A 25,292-nucleotide genomic window follows, 5' to 3' on the forward strand; every position below is an offset into this window, starting at 1 on the left:
TCGTGAATGGAACTGGAGTCTTACTTATATCCTGTAGAACTTATAATCATATTATGTTGAAGTATGAAGGACCTTAAAAATAAGTAAGTGCTAATCCCAATGTTATCAATGGTTGTGGAAGCAGGATAGGTGAGGTGACTTACAAAGGTCAGAAAGCTCACGCTTGGAGCAGTCCAAGCCCAGGGGAAGGCTAACATTGTAGCTCAGTCCTGAAATTTGTGCCTGGGAATCAAACCTGTCGTATACTTTCAGTGACGTTGTTTAATCAAGTCGCATGCTCCATCAGTGTTTGAAAGTGGACTAGGTCCATCCTTTTATTCCTGTCATGCTCCTGCAGGCCAACTTGCCCCTGCTGCAGCGTGAGCTCCTCCACTGCGCAAGGCTGGCCAAACAGAACCCTGCCCAGTACCTCGCCCAGCATGAACAGCTGCTTTTGGATGCCAGCACCACCTCACCTGTTGACTCCTCAGAGCTGCTTCTCGATGTGAACGAAAATGGGAAGAGGCGAACTCCAGACAGGTGAGAGGGAGGAGCGCCCTGGACCAGCCATGGCCTTTTCCTTATACCTGTGGTATGCAGGCATTTCATGTCATGTCTAAATTGCTGACTCATACCTCTTGCAAACAGCAATAAGCTAAAGTCCTGGGGAACTCACTCTGGCCTGGGATGTTACAGAGTGATAAATCTCTGGCCTGGGTCAGTTAGGCTTTTGTGCAGGTTAATCTTTGCCACTTGTTGCTTGTAATATTACTGTAAAAGGTAAAGAATGATATTCAAATGTGCTAAGTGCCACTGATGATCTTAGACACAGTCAGTATTAAAATTGTCATTTATTATATAATTCAACCCCATATTCTCCCTTTCAGTTGTAGGAAATTTGTTGTTGCAAGTTTTCTCAAAACATGGTTTTGAAAGCTGGCCTTTATGTGCTACTCAGTAAACACAATGCAGTGCCTATTTAATTTGGGTTTTATATGAACTAAGAAAATTTCTAGGAAGCTAGATGAACTGAGTAAAGATAAGAGTTAAATAATAGAGCTAATGGATGGCATTTTTGCTGAAAAGTTTTATTTATCAGCCAATATTTATTCCATCAGGCACTCAGTTCTCATAATGAGAATTCTGAGACATGTAAGTCCCCTTCTGCATTAAACCTTACAAAGTAGTTGCCGAATAAGGCATACATGTGAAACTTCCCATGTACCTTATTAAAATAATTTCTTAATACCTTATCCTTATATATAATTATTTTCTAATATAGGAATGCAAAGCCTTATTAGCAGCATTTTGCATAGTAGTTGTGATATACGGAGAATCTTAAAATGAAACTATATTTGTTATATGCTTTGTTTCCTTTCTCTACTTAAACATTCTCTCTACATTTAATGAGGCATGAGTATAACAGCCTTTGAGATGTTAACATTCAAGCACAATTATGTTTCAGATACATAAGAGCTTACAGTCCTTGGAGCTGCTCAGAGACATCTATCTGTGACTGAGCTACCCTTAAATATATTAGCTGCTTTGAAAATCAGAATGTTATTGAAAATGAGCTAGTTTATGTACAGTTATTACAATTTTTATGCTACAATCTCAAATTTTTCTCGACACAGGACCTCTTAATAGTTTAAAATTCATAAAGCAAAGGTTAAACATTACTTCTAATGTACTATAGACCCACCTCCATAGTGACCTACCAATAGTGCTACTTTCTTATTTTTGCAAGTCATATTTCCTTGGCCATATATAAGCATTTAATACTTTAGTTTTTAAAAGTAACTGCTTAATCCAGGTGTCTGAGTGGTGAGTCCACATGATCCTGAAAACTAAAAAGTGGCCCAAGAATAGATGATTCACATGTGCATTCCTGTGTAATTCTAATCATTTACCCTTCAGGAAGTCAGTACTGGGTGCAGGTATAGAGATGTTTCAGTTCCATTTTTTCAGGATGGTGTAGTAAAAGAATTAGGGAGAGACCAGATGGAAAATTGGGAAGGAGAAAAAAACAGGGAAAGGTTTAGATAGCCATGATGAATGTAAAGATAATCCTGTAGGCAAAACTGGAAATGAACACAGTGTATTCTGGAAACCCTAACTGGTAAGTAGCCATAACAAGCAGAATGCAAACTTCTTTCATTCATTTCTCTATATTCCCAGACATTTCCCCACTGGTTCTTTTCCAGTGTTTTATATTTGAATGTACCGTGCCTTTAGACTTTCCTTGAGTAGTGCTGAGGTAAGTCCTGTACTGTGTACTAACATTGATATGGAAACTTGATATAAATTACACAGAAAATCAGCATTTTTGTTTTGATGATCTGTAGCTGTGCATGTACATTTGCATTCAATCAGGTAGAACTGTCTTAGAGCTTTCAGTCTTATTCTCCTTCTGATTATTCATAGATAGTTATTGGAGTCAGAATTAACAAGGATGCTCCTTGGATGGAACATTCTTTTTTCAAGTGGAACCTTGAAGTATGTGTTATGATGGAAAGATGGGAAATGGATTTCCTTAGAGTTAGGAGGAAGGGTAAAGAGAATATGTTGTGTAAATACATTTGTATCTTGTGGGAATTTGATCAGAGCCAAGAAAATATGGGCCTCTACAGTATTTCTTTGCATATATTTTCTGCATCTTGTTTGCATATGCATTTTTCTCTTTGGTTATTTATCTGTACATCCAGACCTACTATATGAAATTTTATAGAGTATGGAGCTGTCTGACAGCAAAGCTTTTTTTGTTTTACTGAATGTTTTGTTGGTACATATGGTCTGACATGGATGAGCAGCCACAGCGAGATTTTGGAGTCTATTAAACTGGCTCATTAAAAAGATCAATCTGTTTCTGTAATAACACTGGGAACCATCAGTCACTAAAAGAGGGAAAAACTGACACCTGAGGAGAAAACACATTTTAGTAATTTGTTCATGACATGTCATGAACAAAAGAGTGCCCTATATTTTTGTTTACAACTTTGGGAGCTTAAATCTGTGATGATTGCTAATTTAATCTACTGAACAGTCATCATGTGTTTCAGGGATGTATTTTGGCAAATTTAACTTCTCATCCTTAAATATGATCGTCACTGGTTATGGTTTTTTTTTGTTTTGTTTTGTTTTTACGCATTATTATTATTTACACAGAAATGAATACTCTGGGGAAGCCTATGAAATCATTTTTTTTTCCCTCTGTACGGAATAGGGAAATATATTTTACTTGCTTTTAAAAATAACTCTGTGGTGAGTCCCTGAACAACTGTACTGGATTTGTAGGTCTGTGCTAGAGTATCTTAGAACTCAAATTAGAAAAAGACAATTTTCATTTAAAAGTCGTACTATTTTTTTTTTCTAAAATATCGAGGAAAGTAAATACAAGATTGTGATTTCTACTTTGTTAATATGTAAAAGTTTCTTATTTATAGTAGAGCTTTACAGACCTCTAAATGAGAAGCTGAAGAAGGGGATATGAACCTTTTTCGGAACCTGTTAAATGAAATGACCACTTTCAAACATAAAGACTAGAAGTTAAGCGCACTCTTTAAAACTAACCATGATGGTTCGTGAAGACACTTTCGTATGGAGTGAGGAAGGAAAGAGCAATTAATAAAAATTAATGTTTTAAAAAATACTTGCATTATGTTAATTATCATTGTTGTTATTGTGTTTTCACAGCTTTGATTTGCAGCTTTTTGTTATAATGGGTCTTTACTATTGTGTTCTGACCTGTAATGCTAATTTTCTGACTCAGAATTTTTTTTGCTTAAGATGTCAAACTGAATGATCAGTGGCTTTTTTAAGGGTAACACCGCCTCCCCATTCCACACACACTATTTCAAATAGTTGATGTTAAGTATTAATTTTATATATATATGTATCATCATTTTAATGTAATTATTCTTAAATTACTCACAATTTAACACATGTAGACTTTATTATGAAGGCCATGTAGTTGCAATAATATGTATTTCCTCCGATAATTAAACATTATTTTTAAAAAAGTTTAAAAATATACAACATCCAATTGTGTACAGTATGTAATACTTGATAATGATAATAAATCACTGTTATTGGTTTAAAAAAATAAAAATTAAATGTGCTATCAAAATAATAAAAAATAAAAATGAAAAAGACTTGCTTGAACTTTAGAATACATAATTTGTTGGCTGGGAGGGATCTTATGGATCCAACAGGCCAACCCCTTTTCTTTATGCTTGAGGGAAAACTAAGGCCCAAAGAATTTGCCTAAAGTCACAAAGTTTCTTAGTGGAGAAACCAGCATATCTGCATACTTGAAATCTTGCAGTTGCACAAAATACATTTTAATGTGCACAGTAAATAAGGAAATAAATAAGGAAAATAAATAAGGAAGGCTTAACTAAGAATTACAGGATTTCCCCCCCTTATTTTTTCTTATTTATTTCTTCTCTGTAAGTGTTCAAGTGGGTAAATGCAATAGTGTTATATTCTGGTGTTTTATAAATCTTTTTAATGATAGAGGAGCCACAGTCAGCCAGGTTTCCTGGCTTAATGAATAAGTTAGAAAACACTGAAGGTTGGAGGGTCAGAAGGCAGTCATTTTAAAACTGTGTTCATTGAATATATAAGATTTGTCAACACAGTACACACCAGCTGAACCTACCAGTTTTATTTTTTTCCTTGTTTGAAAAATGAATGCGGTTTCAGTATTTTTATCTTTCTAAAGAGACAGGGTAGATACACTTTACAAGGAATTGTAGGATTAATTGACTATACAAATAAGAATTAAATTTCTATTGTCTACAACATTCAGTTTTCTATGAAGAATACAAGGAATTTATATTATTATATTCATGCATTCTAGTTTTGTTACATCTTTTATGTATTCTTCACTTTTAAGAAAAGAGTAATCATCACTGTAGAAATGATCTTTTAAAAAATATTTTCAATGTGAAGGCTTCTAGTGAAATAGCATTAAGTTACATTTACACGATAACAAAGCATTGTTGTAGAGGAAATTTTGGTCTCTACACTCTAGCCTCAACATGAACTTGCTAATCTCATTTGGGGCTCTCCTAGGATCTAGCCTTGTTAAATACTCTTTATGCCTAGTCCTTATTCAGACTGATGATTTCTGCTCTCTTCTGTACTTCTATGTCATAATTCTCCTTTTTAATGTCATAATTCTATTCATACTTCACAGGCTCTCAGATAATATATACTATTTAATATAGGATTCCTAATCATAAATAATATAATGGTTACTAAGCACTTAAGATGTGCCAGGCCCCTTGCTAAATAATTTACATACTAATATATAGCACTTATTTCTTAACGGTCCTATTGCATAATTTCAGTCATACAGATAATGTGATAATGTGTCTGAGGTCTTATGACTTCTAAGAAGCACCAATAGGACTCTGACCCTAGATTCTCTAACTCGAATGCCCATGCTTTTATAACTTATTTTATAACACCATCCTCTGAATGTCCCATCTTGAAAACAACGTGCTTTAAGTTATTGAATGCCAAATTTGTGTTAGACTCTTTCAGATAGTCCTCTTAGTAGCTCTGAGATAATCATCCCCAATTTGTGGACATTAACACTGAAGCTTATAGAGGTTAAATTTATATGTCCAGCAAATAGCTGAGCCAAAATTTGAACCAACTCCATAGCCCCTGCTCTTTAAAGTGTACATTCTGGAGTGATTTTTTTTCTCATTTTGATCTTCCATACCACTTTTGTACTATTTGTATGATCTGCTGAGTTCAGGTCCTGTGAGATTATATTTCCAATTAAATTATGTTTTTACAGTAAAAGAGTTCTTGTCAGTACACTTCCAAAAAGAATGATAATCTTATGGAGAGTTTTGGGATTATGTCTTGCTCATCTTTGTATGTCTACTAAAGCTCAGGATACTGTGTTACACATAGTGGATATCTAAAACAAAACAAAATACCACACATAGGACAAAACAATCACCAAAAAACACTACTTCAATCATCAAAGTTAAACTCGATGTAGTCATTTTCAGTATAATACCAAAAGGTCTCTACCTAAGAGTCATCCTTGCTTACTTTTTTGCTTTCTATCATTTTAAAAGATGCATCTCTGAGACACCCACACCAATGAAAATAGCCATCAGCAGCCCAGAAACAAAATGCCAAGATTAGTTTACTGACTAAAAAAACTGGAGGACTTCACTTAAAATGTGGAGGTGACAGACTAGAATAAGAAAGCACAGTTTCAGACAGTAGGGGCAATAGAAATTGACTATGTCAGCAGTGGCCAAAAATTAGGAAAGGCAGGGGACAGCCAGTAACAGGCAGTCTAACTGTTGAGCAAATAGGAAGCTTCAGGAGACACGTGATGGAAGCATTCCACCTTCTTTTGGGGGAGGGTAAACTCAGATGGCTCTGTGAACCTTTCATATTATAATGAAGGTCCAGGAATCATATTTATATGTCTGAAGTGGCCAACATCCACCTGCATTTTATGTACTCCGGAAGGTATTAGCATGCTGCTCAGGAAGTTACCTCCCAGGTGGTTGTTTAGCCATGGAGAGACTGAAGGCATTTCTTTTCACATGGCCGAGTAGTGATGGTCCTGTGTCATTCAGCTCTCTATTCTTTCCCATCTAAGTAACTCACTTTCTTCAGGATAATAGCAAAACGCTATGAGTTGTCATAAAGAATTAGGTTTGATTTTCTTTTTAAGGAGGCAGGGGAATTTAATATGTTTTGTTTCAGATATATTATTCAGTACCAGTAGAAAATTATGTAAAATTCTTATGTAAACTCACCTAGTTTCTAACAATGAAGAGAACTTTTACTGAATTGTTTTGAGAATGTGGTAAGAATGATTACCGCCCCCCACCTTGATTCAGTGTCAAATCCTTCTATGGAAATCTTAATAAATTCCATGTGTTAAGAAAAGGAAGGAAGTTGTATTTAATATTAAGTTACTAATATTTTGAGGCTTTTAAAAATAGAATTGTTACCTCCTGATCTATATCCTTTAGGCATAGACATAAAATCTGCCCTCTCTTTCCCCCACAAAAGAGCGTTTTTAAAAATTTTGAGACACTGCCAGCATCTGAGTCACAGATCTGCCTGAGATGCTGGCAGAGTGGGAAAGGCCAAGATATAGGGGTTCTGGGGCAAAGCAAAGGGACCTGTACCAGAGATGCTGAAGAGGCCAGCAATAGGGCTTGATTGGGAGAAGAAAGTTGTAGAATGACTTCCAAGTTTCTACTTGGGTAACTGGGTAGGAGGTGGCATAACTGACTGCTACAAGATGTACCAGAGAAAGATGAGGTCAGTTTGGACATGTTCTGTTTGAAATACTTTTGGTAACTTGGAGGAGTGAGTGCCTAAAGCACATATTTATTTGTAACATGACTGAGATTGGAATTTTGAAGTTTATTCCTTGCCTTTCTAAGGTTTATGATGGTGTACCAGTTCGCCTCCCCCTAAAACAATCTTTATAGTGGCATCCCTTCCACTTAAAAAATATTTTAATCTAGGAAAAAAATTTATGCCTTGTCCTGTCATGTAGGAAATTGTTCTATTTATTGCCATGATCTTATTATAATTTTTTTCATTCTTCCCCATTTTTGAATGTTATACTATTTTTTTTTTTTTATAAATGTTACTTAGGGATTCTCAGTGCACAGTAGGCAATTATGATGAAGTATTTTATTTAGAGGAAAGTTCTTTAAAAAATATTTGTTTTCTTTCACAAATAGTCAGTTTACAGTCTCTGTTATTGAGGAACTGGGGAAAAAACAGCCTGAGATGGGGTAAAGTATACATTAGGGTTTTTTTAAACATGTATTTTTAATCAGTCCTATTTTACTGGGCAGGAAATTGAATCCCAAATGTTAACTTTCCCAGGTTATCTCAAGGTCACACAGTTGAGTCCTGAGTGGTCTTCTATTTTTAAGACCATCAGACCCTGAGAGAGAAGCAATTGGGATCTAAATAGTGATGTGGTTAGATTATGTTCAGGAAAATTTCTACTGTTAGGGATATAGAATATCCTCGTGTTGATTTTAAACATACAAAAATTGCCTTCCAGAAATCCATGAGACATGACAGACTTCGTACTAGAATTAGAGTTATTTCATGAGTATGCAAGTATGGACAATGAATAGCATTTGTTAGTTTTGCCTCACACACTTTGAAAGGGCAACAAATAAACTTACATATCTGGAATTTGCCTACGCAGATGAGGTTTAGATAGTTGTAGATGTTTATAAGAAGCAGACAGATAAATAGGAATTAAGTTGTTTTAGTTACCTTTCTGGATATACATCCTTTGAATAGACATGAGTAGATTTGAGGAAGCACCAGTGAGACCTTTCATAGTTTTTTCTGTGGGCATTTACACGATAACAAAGCATGGTTGTAGAGGACATTTTGATCTCTCTACACTCCAGCCTCAACATGAACATTTTAATGTTTTACTATTAAAATATAACTAGCTCTCTGAGGTGATGAGCTTTATTGTTTCAGGAGCTAGCTGAGTGATGGGACCCAGGATAGGGCAATGAGGACCTGATGGAAATGACTGGATAGACTAGGGACCTAGCCCTACTTAGGATATTACTGCCCTTTTTTTGGGGGGGGGGGCGGGGAGTGTCTTTTCATAACAATGAGTTATTGAAGTAATAGCACTGATCAGACAGCTGATCTTGAGGGTAAAGATAAGTAACATATCTAAACATTTTGAAAATTTTAAGAATTTTTTCAATGTTGTATGTGTTGTTGTCTTTGAACAAGGAGAGACGAAACCAGGTGAGATGGTTTGACACAACTGGGCCAGAGATGTTTCAATATTTAGGAATGCAACAGGGGCAGCAATAAGGTATTTAAAGGATAATTTCTATTTTTGCACAAAGAATTAGCTATAAGTAATAAACTGTTGAGAGCAAAGAACCTAGAAATCCTCTGTTGGCTAAAGTGGTTGACATAGACACAGTTTGGCCAGAGGACTATCAGCCCTGTATGTTTCAATCTGTGTTGCCATGACATTTAGATGTAAATATAGGAAAACTGAATTACAGAGTTTTCCAACTAGAAGCAACCTCAGAAGTCATCTAGTCCAGTGGTTTTCAAACTTGATTTTAACAGCAGACTTTTTCCTTCAAAACAAAACCTAAGGTGGAACCCCAGTTTGTTAAATAGATAAGAATAGTAAGTGGGTTCCACTGGACCTTTAAATCTTGACTGGGGAGAAGTTCTTCATTGCCTGTAGAATCCCTTAAGCACCTCAGGTGGCAGTTTGAAAACCACTGATCTAGTACAACCCTTTCATTTTACAGATGAGCAAACTGAGGCCCAGAAAGGTTAAGTGGCTTGCCCAAGGTCACACAGCTAGTCACGAAGAGCCAGGACTAGATCTCAGATCTCTTGATTCCCAGTCCAGAGCTCTTTCCACTACACCACACTGCCAGTAAGGTAGGTGCTCTGTTAGCATTATGTTCATAGCTTCTAATAATCTTCAGTAGTTTCCAGCTAATTGATGCTGGTAATATGCATTGAATGTTGAAGTATATTCATAAATGTAGAGAATATGGAACTACAGATTAAAATCACATAGATGTACTCTTAGAAGATACATCAATATCTAGAATGTTTCCTTTCACTTTTAAAAATTATTTTAAAGCAATGCATTTAGGTAATGTCCAAGCTATAGTGGGTATTTTAGTCTAATATCAATGATCAGTACATATGGAGTCAGTATGCTTTCATGCAGACACATACTTTGATGGCAACAGCATTGAGACTTTTGGCCACCACTCACACAGGGGCCATGTCCTGCTGTTATTTCCAGTGTTAGTCAGTCTGCTGTTTCTAGGACAGTGAATCTTTCTTCAGGATGTAGTGGGCATGTATTCATTTCACACTGAACTCTGCATGTTCCTTCAGTTCTTCGTGTGTTGTACCTTGCGTCTTTAACTCTTTTATCCTTCTCAATCTGGTGTGTGTAAATTGTCACTGGGGAGCTACCCAAGGGACATTAAGGATGGCTCATTGTAGAATCCGTTGGCCCTAATGATTTCTGTTGTCAATTCAGCTGCCACTCCAATTTCTCCAGTGTTATCAGACAAAAACTATCCTGGAAGCCAGCAAAGTAGAAAAGATGTCTTAAGACCTCTCTGCTACTGGTACCAACCTAAAATCAAAAAGGCATGCAGAAATCTGCAGCTGCTGTGACTCAATAGAATTCTTATGGGGAAATTTTGCAGGGAAAATAGATGTTACTCCTCTAATGATAGAGTGCTGGTCTTGTGAGGAAAGCTAGCTACTGTGTAAAAATTAGTTTGGGAGCTGTGATTCCAGTTAAAGTTGGATGTGGTTTGTTCCTATCTGACCGAGTATGTTAAGTTTGTCTTTAAAAATAAAGAACTATTCAGCCAAAAAAACACTTCTTAAGCCCTAATTAGTTTTGAATATAGGAACAGTGATTAGTTATCAGGTCTCATTTATATAATGTATTCCTTCTGAAAGCCGAATTCAGAGTTCTGTGTATCACATGATCAAGTGCAGTCAGGATGTGCCTGTCCTACCCTGAGAACTGATGACTCTAGAGAGGTCACACGTGCTCTCTAGGCATGTGTTTTCTCAACTTTAAAGGGAAGTACCTAAATCCTTTTTTAGTCCCAGCTAGCTCTGTATGACTGCTGATTGATATCTTCGTGACCCAAGGTTATGTCAGAGTCCCAGATATTGCATTGCTTTATCGTATTAGCTCATTTGATCAGCACTTTTCAATGGAACTTTCTGTGATGATGGAAATGTTCTATATGTGTGCAGTCCACCGCTGTAGCCACTAGCCCAGATGGCAATTGAGCATCAGAAATATGGTTGCCAGTATTGAAGAAATGAATTTTAAACTTTATTTCATTTTAATTAACTTACATTTACATTTAAATAGCAACACGTGGCTACTGTATTAGACAACACAGCTCTTAGATGTTCTTTGACATGAATGATGCCAGGTTGGATAAATGGAATAGGTGTACCTTAAGAATTTGTCAAGAGAGTGATGCTATTCTACCTTGAACCTTCACCAAATACATTTAGTCTTAGGGAAATTTAGAAATCAAGTACTCAGTTTTGAATGAAAATTTTATCAACAGAGTGAGATTTGAGCTTCTTCTATTTTATGACCTAAACACATGAGCTTCAACTGAAAAGATGTTTGCTGATTTGATGAGAGGTGAACCATTTTCTCTTGTGTGCAGTCCTGTGATCATTTAGGCCTTGACATGGATTTCAATGAATTTGCATAGATCTTCTGAGAAGCTGAGTTTACAGAGTTTCTGGCCAATAAAGAAATATTCTGTTTATATTACAAGTTCAAATGTGAGTGTCTGAACTATGCTGGTTTCTGAGCACATTACAAATCAAACTCTTTTTCTCCCTCACTCCTTAGAACCAAAGAAAATGGCTTTGACAGAGAGCCTTTGCACTCAGAACATCCAAGCAAGCGACCATGCACTATTAGCCCAGGCCAGCGATACAGTCCAAATAACGGCTTATCCTACCAGCCCAATGGCCTGCCTCACCCCACCCCACCTCCACCTCAGCATTACCGTTTGGATGATATGGCCATTGCCCACCACTACAGGGACTCCTATCGACACCCCAGCCACAGGGACCTCAGGGACAGAAACAGACCTATGGGTAAGAATGAAGGATCTGTTTACTTCTTATGGGGTTGGATGCTTGAAGACTTGCATCATTACCTCTCAGTTTAACTTGAGGCTTGAAATTCGTGATGGGATAAAACTTCTTTTTCTTTACATTGCCTTCTTTATGGGAAAACTTGGTTAGTATTAATATGTTCTTTAATAGGTATGTTTTCTTTCTCTTAATTACTTGTATTCTTTATGACAGCATGTTAATTTTTTTTGGAAGGGGACATCTAAATTAATATAGTTCATTTTTTTAAATATGGGAGATTTCAGTTGTAATCTACTTGCCACACATATTTTTAGAAATCAGTTTCTTTTCTTTCATTGTATCCTTTATTTCAGAGACATAAAGTTCATTTTGATTTTTCTAGTCTCCATGATATTTCATATTTGAAAAATATGATGTAGCATGATGTCTGTTGCTTAGCTCAACAGATGTTCTTTGAAGAATGATTTAGTACTTTTTTTTTTAAACCTAGAACTGCCAGTGATTATATTTAGTGTTGAAATTTTGTGTCAAAAGATCAGAATTCCAAAGAAGGAATGAATTTGAGTAAATATGTGTTCCATTTGCCTGTATTCATTCTTTCTTTGTATAAAACTATTGGAACTGAAGCATTTAGGAGACATTGCCTTCTAAGGAACAAATGAACACCATGAAAATGAGAGGGAAGATGAACAAGTAGATTGTCATGCACAATCAGTGGTTGAGGTCAAAGTATCAGCACTGTTCCTAGAGCTCCTTCAGTTCTTAATTTTTGGTGAGTCAAGCTATTTATACACCCACTGAGAGCAGTAGTCAACTCTCACCATCTTCTGTGTCTATGCCACCCACCATCAGGACTTCCTTTTACTTTGTAGCTAGTTATTGACGAACTTTCCTGACGTGAGTGATTTGTTGGGCCAAGGATGCTGGAAACAGTAGGGGGTAGAGTCCAAGTGGAAAACCAGAACATAGAGTTGAGGATACAGAACTCTAGGAATAGGAAGCACAGCTGCTCAGTTAGTCCCTGCCTGAATAGTAGAAACAATGTTTTTTTTGTTTGTTTTGGTTTGGTTTGGTTTTTGTTTTTTTTGCCACAGGAAGAGGTAGCATAGTGAACAGCAATTTACAGTAAATTTCTAACTAGGTTACTAACGAATAGGAGTTGCCATATGTAAGGTATTTTTCCTTCCTACACAAAACCTTCTAAATGTTTAGAAAGCAGAAAGGGGTAGGGTGAGGTGAGGGGCAATTGAGGCCCTGGTTGTGATAGCAAAATAGTAGTCCTGCTTCCACACAGTAGTCCTTTCTATGTTTATATAGTGTGTCAGAGAATGGTTAAAGCATATAATTTGTTCTTTCTTAATAGCCAGTCTGTCTAATGTTCTCTCAGGCACCATTTCTGAAGAACTCTCAAAAGTGGTTATGTTATTTCTCAGGCTGAGTTGATTTTTTGACCCCAAGATCAAAAATGATAACAACCCCCTTCCAAGCAAAGGCCCTGACATTTGTTTATGACTTAATGCCCCAAAACTATGATTGCTCATTTTCAAGTAGAAGTGGAGTCACCAGGTAATTGTAAGACCATTTTAAGATATCCCATTTGTAGGTTCTAGGAAATGGCCTTTTTCTTAGGCAGCAAATGCTATTTTATGAAATATTAGTTATAGCACAATATGAAATAATCATCAAAGAAATAATTACGCTTATGTGCAATGATTATGTTTTCATCTAGTAATGTAAAATATCCCTTTATGAATTATGTCTGTACCTACCAGTTTTATGTGATTTTTTTTCAGACCATGTTTCTTACCTTTTAATTATATTAGCTTATAAAACTTATAGTGCTAATTTCTATAAATATGTGCAACTACTTAACCATTTCTAAAGTCTGGCAGAGTTTAGTGTGTGTTAATATAAAATAAAATCTTGATGTATGAATAAAAAATGTTACATCAGACTGCCGTTTTGAAAATATAAAAATTGCCATAAAGATATACTCAGTCTGGTATGATTTATAAATGCCTATTATATGTAGAGAGATATATTCACTAGAGACCTTTAATAAAATAACTTTACAAGCAGCATTAGTTTACAAATAAACTCAGAGTTTTAGCCTACTTAGCTAAAACCTTCTAGGAGCAGTCTCCAACCTTATTGGCCGCAGGGACTGGTGCTCCTAAGAGAATCTAATGCTTGATGTTCTGAGGTGGAGCTGAGGCGGTGATGCTAGCACTGGGAGTGGCTGCAAATACAGATGAAGCTTTGCTCGCTGGCTCGCTGCTCACCTCGTGCTCTGCGGCCTGGTTCCTAACAGGCCACGGACCGGTACCAGTCTACAGCTCAGGGGTAAGGGAACCTTGTTCTAAAGCATAAGAACTAGTTAAGACTCAACATTAATGTCACACTCCCCACAAATTAAAATGTGCTTTGTAATGATCATAAGCTACTTTCTCCTAGTACATCCCCATGGTATTATAAATATAAATAAAAATTATGTGGTAATGAATATTTAAGTATCTGAAATAGAGAAATTAATAAATGTAAAGTTTTTGAGTTATTTTATTTTTTCTTTTTAAAGGTTTGATTCTAACAAATGACCTTCGGAGTTCAAAAGCCCCAAATGAGTCCTATATTTTTTTCACCGAGTACTTGGGCACAGACATGTTTCTAATGTAGTTGTTATTTTTTAAAAAATGAGGTGGAGCTTAGTAGTATTCTACAAATGCTGGAATCACATTAGCCACAGACATCCTGTTGCTCATTAATATTATTCCATGTGTTAGAGCTTATAATATTATTAGTTTAGACTGCTGAATTTTCAAACTTGAAATCTCTGGAGTTCTTGCTTCTTAAAGGCAAATGGGTAAGATACTTCCATCCTGAAATTCAGTGCCACATATATATATATAGCTTCTCTTTGCTTGCCTTCTGTGATGACTCATTTCAATGGTAGTGCTTTTTCTTTAAAACACAAGCAACAAATAAGTCAACAAAAATTACATATTTGCAAACATTTCAACTTGAAATAGTCACAACAAATAGCAATAACTAAATATTACATTTCTGCAATGTCTTTTCTATTATGCAAATTAAAACATATTTGCAATTCTACTTTTTTACCAATAGGTGGCATTGACAATGTTAACTTTTAAAATGTATCTCAGAATATGTTCTAATTGGACAAAGTGTTTTATATTTAGCTTTTTATTTAGTCTGAGAAAAAGCTGCCATATATTCATTTTTCATGGTTGATATTTGTTCATATTTCATGGTTTGCTGACAAGAGGCATGTGACTCACCATCTTTACTTCTCCAAATCAGCTAAAAGGAGGGATTTTTAACCAATCAGATTTCACAAAAAGTGTAATGCAGTGTCTCACAACTCTTACTGTCATTTAACTCTTACATAATGCCCTCAGAGAAGGCCCGGACTCTAGGTATCAAGAACCCCAAACCATGCCAGTCTTAATTTGCTATTCAGAGTATCTAAACCAAAAAGAATAGTTTAAAATGGAAAATATTGCCATAGCCCAGTGCTTTTCCTTTACAGTAGAACCTAAGGTGTTTTATTCATAATGACTTTGTAAGATCAACCCATTTTCAGGTATCTGAGAGCCTTCTATCCTATTCTTTTAATGAGACACATTTATTTTCTGTTTTGAAGAGCATCCTTGATTAGCTGCTCATGTTCATTACATGTTGCTCATTTATGTGTCACTTTTTCACTGTGATGCTAAAGAACATTTATACTTATGGACAACAAATGAGTTTTTTTTTTTTTTAGTTTCTTGGTTTGGGTTTATGATATTTTATCTGGTATATTGATTTTTTTTTTTTTTTCATAGAGGATACCCAATTTGTTTTTTTTTTTTTTTTTTTTTGGTAAATCGAGTGGGTATGTGCAGCTTTCATATCATGTAAGCCCTTTATTCATGACCTAATTTTACATAATAGGATGTGTACTTTTATACTATGCCAAAATGTAGAAAAATTTTATCATGCTTGTTTTAGAGAAGCCTATTCCTGCACACATAAAATAATTTATGTTGTCTTTATTTTTAATTCAGGAAAGCCACACTTTGAATCCACTTAATGTCTACTGTGGTTTCTTGTTTCTTATATATATTAAAAGAGAATTTATATCTTCACTTAGAGAATGTTACCTGGACAACTAGCTCAGGGGTTGGTATTATTTTATTCTCTTGCCTTGTGTATAAAAGAAAGAATTCTGACCCAGATGACCTCTACACTTCCCTCTAGTTCTAACATTTTATCATTCTATGAAGAGCCAATTAGGTAATTCTGAATCTGAATATGACTCATGTCTCCATTTAAAATCGAATATTGTTTCATATTGTTTAGTTTGTCCACGTAGTCTTTGATAAGTATCTGTGTGCATATGAGTTATGTCTTGGATGCTTTAGGATGATTCAACCTTCTTCTCTACATTTGTAGGGTTGCATGGCACACGTCAAGAAGAAATGATTGATCACAGACTAACAGACAGAGAATGGGCAGAGGAATGGAAACATCTTGACCATGTAAGATGTCAGTAATTGTTTAGGTTAAAAATGTTTTGATAACAGCTGGGGTGATGTTACGTGATAAAAGAAAAGTGTAGGGATGCTTTGAAGGTATTATGTTTTCTGCTATCCTTGAAAAAAAAATAATGAATAAGAATGTTTGAAGTAGAATATCAGGTTGATTTCTAAATTGATATTAAAGCCACTTACATAAGATAAATGTTTAGATCATGGAAAGGAGTCTTTAAAACCAGATTGATGTGCCACTGTTTTATTACAAAAGGTTCATTTAGCTTATGGAGTAATGAGATTAGTATTTGGAAAGGTGGCTGTACTCCTTCACGATGTCATGACTCATGTCCATGCCTTCCAGTTTTTATTCTCATTCCTATTGAGTTTATTCATCTATTGGGTCTCAATTTCAAATCTGACCTTTGAAAATATTAGACCAAAGCCTTCAGGAGTTAAACAATATCCTTCATTGTCCTAAAATAGTTTTTTTTCATTACCCACCAAAGTCTTTAAGTTGTGGTGATTGATATGTTCTTCCTTTCCTCCCTGTTTCTCACATAGTTATTGAACTGCATAATGGACATGGTAGAGAAAACAAGGCGATCTCTCACTGTACTAAGGCGATGTCAGGAAGCAGACCGGGAGGAACTGAATTACTGGATCCGGCGGTATAGCGATGCTGAGGACTTAAAAAAGGGCAGCAGCAGTAGCAGCAGCCACTCCAGGCAGCAGAGTCCCGTTAACCCAGACCCAGTTGCATTAGGTATCTTTTCTTCAGGTGGACATATTGAACAGATATTTCTCATGCTATTAATGCTGATTTTATTTTAAATTGTCTTTTTCTAAAATAAAGGATATGCAAGGAATTTTAGAACAATAAACACTTTATATATCAGCAAATATGTCTTGCTTATCTGTTAGGGAAGCTGGCAGATTGGCTTATGCAGAGCCAGTCACAAAACTGAAACTCCTTTTCCAGGTTAAAATGTTGCGCTCATGGTATTGCTTGAAAGCTGAAACAGAATTTCACATGAGTCATTAAAACTTGTGCTGATTCATAGTATAGCTCTTTGGACTCAACTTGCAGAAACAGAATCTCGGGGAGTTGGCCTGGCCTTCTGTACTTCCAGCAAGCTTGTTGGGGGACTCCACTGCTACATACCAGCATTTGAGAACACTGCACACAGGGAAGTGTGTTGTCTGATTTTTAATTAAAGACATAGTCTCAAAGACAATCTTGTTTTTTAGCTATATCTTATATTTAAAACAAAACAAAACACATATTACCTCAAAACTTTTCAAGGAAGAGAGACTAAAGGGTTACATAGTTTGCCCAGTGCCACTTGAAAATTAGTGATAAAGATTTAGCTCTAGTCCTGTGATTTGACCTTAACTGAGGTTGCTTACCTATGATTTTATTAATTTTAGTTATATATAGGAATTAATATAGCTGTGCTTTAGAAATTGAATGCTAGTATGTAGCCATATTTAATATTGATATTGGGATCATTAGGGTTCTAAAAAGAATTTAATCACAAATACAAGCATACCTTGCTTTTTTCTGTTTTCGTTTTGTTTCATTGCATATCATAGATATTGTGGGGTTTTGTTTTGTTTTTTTACTAAATTAAATTGAAGGTTTGTGGCAACCCGGTGTTGAACAAGTTTATCAGCACCATTTTCCCGCAGACTTAGATGATGGTTAGCATTTCTTAGCATAAAATACATTTTAATTAAAGTATGTACATCATTTTTGCACATAATTCTATTGCACACTTATTATACTATAGTATATAGTAAATACTACATTTTATATGCACTGGAAACCAGAAAATTCATGTGACTCACTTTACTGTGACAGTAACCTTATTGCGATGGTCTGGAACTGTCCCTGCAATATCTCTGAGCTATGCCTGAACATGGAAAGAAATTTTGAATCTGAAAGAATTTTTGAGTGGCTAGCAAGCTTTTTCTCAAATTAATAAGCTGTCATCACTTCCTTTGCTGGCTGTTATATGTGTATACATTTGAGTACTTGGTGGAGATGGATTTATGTTGATCCCTGTTTTCTCCTCTCATTTTCTTACATTTAGTTCCACACCTGTCAGGTAACTCAGGTTAGGGTACAGTCCATGTTGTAAAGCGAAACTAATTACACATGTGCAGTTAAATAAGCTCATGATGTTGGCCTGATTATCACTCATGGCTGATTATCAAAAATTAAAAACTTGATGTATATTATCCGGCTATTGAGTATATGATCTTTTGAATGAAAATTATTCCTAGCCAATAAAGTTTCCTTTACACTTAAGTTTGTGATTCCTACTAATCCCTGAACGCTGAATGTCTAGTACCATAATAAGTATTAAATAAAGGATGATTCTAAGTCACTTAATTTACCTAACAAGCATTATTCTAAATCAAATTTAAAGACAGACTGATGTGTTTTAGATTTAAGTTTGATTTGTACCCATATTGATCCAAATAAAACTAGAGCAGAGTAGAATAAACATCTTATTTTTTATTTTCTTATTGTGAACAAAAATCGTTCAATCATGACAAATCTGATCAGGATAAAGGGGGTATTTGTAACCATCCAGTATAGGTAAAAATTGAGAACCTTAAAGTAAATCAAACTTTGGGAGTAAAAATATCCAGTTTAGTCCACTCTATTGAACAGATTCATTGAGTTAGTACTTATTTATTGAATGCTCGCTATGTGCCAGACAATGCTATGCACTGTACTAAAGGAAAGAGATTCTTCATTTCTTCCTTTGAGGAACTTTTGATCTAGTGGAGGAGACAGGAAAGGAGATAGCTAGTGGTATGGCACCAGATGGCCACTTCAGTTCATTGTCCTGAACTGACAACATTAGTATTATCTATCTCCTGTCCATTGGAAAAGAAAAATTTCAGAAGTCGATTGGACTTCCTACCTAAGTGAATTATTTTCAGCGCACAGAACACAGGACACTCATATAATCACTACTAGATATATGGATTCTGGTGATGCAGAAGTTTATCATTCTCCAGGGAGATAGGTTTAGTTTCCCTGTTATATAACCAAAAGAGTAAACTTGTTTTTAAAAACTCCTTCTTATGAGTACACAAATTATATTACTTTTAATGATGCTTAATGAAGTCATGTTTTTGGTAAAACCAAAAGGTTGCATGGCTTTAAGCTTTTGTAAAGTGTATTATTCAAAGGCTACAGGTATTTCACTTCTCTGATAAAACAGTCAAGTTCCTTGGGACATAAAGCCCTAGATTGCCTTTTAAGAAATTATCACAACTTTAGAGGGAAACTGTCAAGAGCCATACTATGTACAAATTTTAGCTTATTTTATTCCTTGTCCTTACTGGTATATTCTTGAAGCCTTTGATTTCCATCTCGTGGGGTCAGGCTGTGGCTATAAATACAAGGACAGGTGGTTTATAATTATGGACCATATCATTTACATTAAGTGCTTTCTAAGATTCTCTCCTAGGTTTTAAAGTTGGATGTATTGATTTGTAATGAAAAGATTGGAGATTATTGGTTGATAAATCATTTTTTTTTGTTTTGCCTATGGAAAATGTGTAGTGGAGTATTTGGGTACAGATAGAGCTATGATCTTTATATCCTACAGTTATGTTGTGTTTCTTTTAGCCTGATTCTCTCAATTCTTAAGCTGCTGTCTGAGCTCAAATGAGACCTTGAGAATTTCAGAATAACATTATAGATGACACCTTTGGTTCAAAATATTGCCCTAGTTATATCCTTAGCTTGGAAACCCTGGCAATGTCTAGTCATACACACATTCTTAGCATTTTCAAATTGTATTTGGGGACTGTGCAGAGGAGAATGTAACTTTTCCGACTGCTGTGTTGTACTTGTTAAACTTATTCCCATTCTCACTTTTGAAATATATCCATAGTATTAAGGCAGTGTGACAGATTAGTAAGATAACATGATTAATCTATTCCTAAGTGAATTTTGAGAGTTTTCCCAGATATTAAATAAAGACTATTTTGAACAGCTTCTTAAACATTTTTAAAATTGAGTAAAACACTGAAGCTATGTTGTTATTTCAACTCTTTAAACGAAAAATAGGTTGATATCTTGGAAGACTTTCAAAATAATAGATTTATTCTTGAAATTATAGACAGCAGCAGCAGCAGCAGCAGCATCAACATCATCATCATCATCATCATCATCATCATCATCATCATCATTCACTTGCTTTCTAGGAAAAACTCCAAAAATCCAAGTCAATAAAATTAGAAAGCTAATTTTTTAACCATTTTTTTTTCAAAGTATGACTTATTTATACATTGAAGTTTTGTTGTATTGTGTACGTCACTGAAGAGCAAGTTAATGCCATCAGAATTGACATTTAATCAGTTAAGTAGAAATACTTTTATACATCTAGGTAGGTAGCTGCTAGTTAGCACTTGATGTGCTCTTGGAGTCTTATCTGGCTCCTTCTTTATCTTCCTTTGCCTCCATTTCCTTTTCTCTTTATATACTGCTCACATCACTGTCTTGGTTCCTGACATTTTAGTTCTTTAAAGTTACTTTCTTTTTTCTGCTCTTAAACTATTCTAGAATTTTTCTATAGCTCATCCTTTGTGTACTCTCTGTTTCTTGTCTTCTGTATCATTAGAGAGAGTTAAAAGAATTTTCTAATGATGTATTTAAGATAAATGGTAGAGGCTGAAGCATAAAATTGAAATATCATATTTTCTCCTTTTTTTTATTTTTATTTTTGGATATTTGAATATTGCCATGATAGGGTCTGAAATTTAGAAAATACCAGTATGTTTTGGTAAAGGTTTTTAGTTCTTGCCAGAAAGGAAAACATCAGAAAATGGTTTCCTGTTTGTTTGTTTGTTTGTTTGTTTGTTTTTAATAGAATGAAAAATCAAGTTAATTGTTCATAAAAAGCTTAGAAATTTAGAAATTTGTTGAATTAATACCACCGCCTGCCTCAGGTGGATTGGTTAGATGAATTAGTATTTTAAAATTTCTCTGGCTGGTAAGCTTTGTGATTGTCATATGATTGATTTATAGAATTTCTCAGGACTGTCTAAATGCTCAGGAAATCTAGCATGAAAGTTAAAAGCACAGATTCTGAGCAGAAATGTTTGGATTTGAATCCCTGGTTCCTCTCATTACTAGTTTTGTGGTCTTGGGCAATGAACTCTTCCTCAGTTTTCTGATCTGTAAAATGGGGATAATAATACATATCTCGTAAGTGTTTCTATATGAAATGAATTAATAGATATAAAGCATATCAGATAGTACCTGACACATAGTAGATGTGATATAAGTGATTGCTATTATTATTATTATTTCTAACATGCAATCTCAAAAGGAACTTTAAAGAACAGTGGTACATGAAAATAGTATTTTTGCTTGGCAGCCAACATAATGAAATTATAGTAGTTTTTTTTTTTATCTAGAAAGTATTCCAGGCAGTAATTTTTAGTAATTTTTAGGCAGTAATTTTATTTAATAGTCAGAGAAACTAGAACAGGAGAATTCTGTCTTAAATACAGTAAATCTTTTGTACCTTTGGGACCCTAATTCACAACACAAGGGTATAGAAAAATAGTTTCCTCCCAACCAAAGAAATATATTATTCAACTTATATCAAGTTATAAAAACCGAAAACAAGTTCTTCAGAGTATTTCTGCTTTTAAGTATTTGAGTTTTATGCATGTGTCGATTCCTTTAAATCACTTCAGAAATTCATTTTGAGACTATTCACCTGAGCTCCTAATGCAAAGTGAAGTGCCTAGTGTATTTAAGGATACTGCATTAAAAATAATGTGGCTATTAATTAAATATGTCTATCTTTTAAAAATAAGAAAAGATGGCTGCATCCTGGATCATTAAGTATTTTTATTGTTAAAGATGGAAATCTTATTGTAGTTGCTGGCTTCTAAGTTGGGTTTGTGCTTCTGAAACATAATATTGAAATTTCTGAATTTATTATCCTTACAAACAGAAATAAGTAACATTTGTAAAGATGGCCTTTCTTCACCCTTCCTGTCTCTTGATGGTTGTGTTATAGATGTTATAATCACAGCCTCATTCTGCTCACTACAGGATGAAAGCCATACCTAGGTGCTGCCAAGCTTTGAGCATTGCTCTCTTGGGTCGTGTAAGGTCACATTAGTTCTCCAAAGGCTTTCAGCTCATCCCTTCACATATATGGATGGTGTACCTTGCTGCATCTAGTATCCAATGGTCTCCATTCTGTCCCAAGTGTATGGCATCCTCCATCTCCTTCATGCATCATGTATTGCTCTTTCACATTTCTTTTAACATATTTTCCCACTTTGACTGGATCTCCTCTCTTCATAAATTTGTGTAGTCATCTAGAGGCTCTCCTCCTCTTCTCCTTTTGTCCCCAGGCAATTTACATCCCAAAGCAAGCAAAACTTTAGAAGAACTTTTCTGTAATTTTCTACATCTTTCCATAGATACAGATGTATATGTTTCACATTGTAAATCATCTCATAGTCTCTTTTGTCTTTGTTTCTACCACTACATTTTCATAAACTACCCATTTTATAACAACTGATATTTTATAGATGGTCCAGAGTAATGGTTAAACATTAGCTTTTTTAGAATCTGAGCCTTTGAAACTTAAAGTCTTTTCCATAGATTTGTCTAGATTAGCCAATATTCTAAAATAAGACAGTCCTAGGAGAGAAGTTGTCTCTTGTAATATTGATCAACTTCAGGATTTTTTGTTTTTTAAAACTCAATTTTGCTTATATAGACTCTGTTATTGCTGTTACATAATCATAAGAGAAATATTAAATTTATTAGTCCTTTGGTTTCTGTAGCTGTTATGGCAGCAATCCCCAAGCTTTTAGGCACCAGGAACCGGTGCTCCTATGAGAATCTAATGCCTGATGATCTGAGTTAGAGCTGAGGCGGTGATGCTAGCGTTGGGGAGCGGCTACAAATGTAGAGGAAGCTTCACTTGCTCACAGCCTCCTCTCCTACCGTGCAGCCCAGTTCTTAACAAGTCACGGACTGTTACAGATCTGCAGCTAGGGATTTGGAGATCCCTGTTTTATAGTATTCATCAGTGTATCAAATTAGATTCTGAGGAGTACATCTATTATTGATTACTCCATTCTTTTCTTTAGTAGACCTGATATATAATATAGCTAGGACACACTAACTTAAAACTGGAGAGGATATTGTAAAGTATGTATATATATAAATGTGTGTATTTTATTAAAAAATAATTTATTTACTTTCAGATTCTGCTGCTGTTTTGAAAAAAAAAATTCTTTTAGAAAGAAGGAAAGGATTAATAAAACTTTTGCTTGATTGGCTTGGGAATTTCTATCAGTTTTCTAGGTCAGGAGGAGTTTGCGTATGTGTCACTGAGATTTTTCGGGAGATGTAGCCAGGGAGGTGGAACCCTGCACAGCTTTCTTGTGTGTGATGTATGGACCCTCACAGTCTCTACTTCAGGAGATGTAGCCAGGGAGGTGGTTGGATGATTGAGCCATATACATTATCTATGAGTAAATCTGGGAGCTATAAACATAATGTTTGAATAAAATTTATAAACATTCTCACCTAAGAAATTTGAGGACTTTGAACCAAAGACTAAGATAATGAATTACTAACTATAAAAATAACAACTATCCTCAAATGACAAATACTTAGGGAATAAAAAAGTGCTGGTGTATATTGCTTAATCTACACCTCTTCAATGGTTTTGTTTTCTTTCAAGTGTTGTGCTATTTGGATTTAAGTGCTGGGAGAAAAAAGAAACTTTTTCTCTTTTAACGTTATTTATAAGAAAATAAGTATATATTTATTCCTGTAGGACAACCTACTAAATAATAATAGTGATGGTAATAGCAACTAACATCTAATGAGAGTTTAGAATGTGCCATGCCAAGCATTTAATAGGTAGTACCTCATTCATTTCTCACAGCAGTGCTCTCAAATGTAGTACTATCATCCTTACGTTACAGATGTGGTGACTGAGACATGTAGAAACTAACTTACTTAATGTCATATGGCTAGTAAATGGCAAAGCCAAGATTCAACTTCACTAGGCCCTAGAACTAACTCTTCTGCCTATGCTGCCTGGAGCTGGTAATTGGTACCTTTCAAGCATAGACATTGGATACCTTAACATCACCTTCCCTGTCCCCTATAAAATGATTGGCCATTTATTAAAAATATATATATATTTTTATAAAGCCTAGTGCTCTTTCCTTAACCCAGTAAATAAAAAAAAGAATGTTTTTTGTAGCTACTTTGAAGAAGGCATATTTTTTTCTATTTGTCTTCAAGCTTTACAAATCTATTCTTATCCAATAAACTATTCTTAAGCCAAAGTCTTTTCCTAAAAAATTGTCTTTAAAAGTTGTCATAAGTAAATCTCTCTGTTTTACTGTGTTATATGGCTAAATGTGAACTTGATTATACTTCTAGAAATAGTTACAGTGGTATCGAAGGTAATTTTAATTAGCTATTTAATTAGCTATTTCACATTTCCTTGAAGTCATATATGCACCAAACAGTTTTACCTAGCTTTCTATGTTTTATGAATGAAAATTACTTAAATAAAAACATTTTGGTTTTTGTCATTTACTTTATAGAAATGAATGTGCACATGAGAATGCTTGGGTATTTCCAGTCCATCCAATTATCAAGTAGTCATAAAATTATAATGCTAACTTTAAAAAATAAACTTTTTATATTTGGAATAATTTTAGATTTAGAGAAACATTACAAAGATAGTACAGAGAGTTTTCATATACCCTTCCCCAAAGTGTAATAAGCCTTTTCTAATCAGAATAGTTGGAGAAATCTTGTATTCTGGTGAACTGATAATCTATGTTCCTTACAGGATTCAAAATATTCAAATGTACTTGAGATATTCAAATGTAAAATGACATATACTGAGCTAAATTATATTTTTCTCTATTTTCAATATTCTGTAGCTTCACAAAATATGCAAAACTGGACTGACTTTCGACTCTCAACATGCCATTAGATAAAGTATTATTTTAAAAAAGCAGTCTGCTTCTTGACATATACATGTAGAGAAAAGTTTAGTT

General features: G+C 34.8%; 1 protein-coding gene across 4 annotated transcripts in view; it reads left to right on the top strand.

Annotated features, from left to right (window-relative positions):
- RUNX1T1 (RUNX1 translocation partner 1) overlaps positions 1 to 25,292 on the top strand; it is a 139,444-nt gene that overhangs the window by 93,309 nt on the left and 20,843 nt on the right. For all 4 annotated transcript variants that reach the window (XM_011384395.2, XM_011384396.2, XM_023525577.1 and 1 more), the window contains 4 exons: positions 338 to 519; positions 11,420 to 11,670; positions 16,123 to 16,208; positions 16,764 to 16,965. In XM_011384395.2, the coding sequence (XP_011382697.1) occupies positions 338 to 519; positions 11,420 to 11,670; positions 16,123 to 16,208; positions 16,764 to 16,965 (721 nt within the window). The remainder of the gene's footprint in view (positions 1 to 337; positions 520 to 11,419; positions 11,671 to 16,122; positions 16,209 to 16,763; positions 16,966 to 25,292) is intronic.

This window comes from Pteropus vampyrus, unplaced genomic scaffold, assembly GCF_000151845.1.
Source record: "Pteropus vampyrus isolate Shadow unplaced genomic scaffold, Pvam_2.0 Scaffold572, whole genome shotgun sequence".
Classification (NCBI taxonomy): domain Eukaryota; kingdom Metazoa; phylum Chordata; class Mammalia; order Chiroptera; family Pteropodidae; genus Pteropus; species Pteropus vampyrus.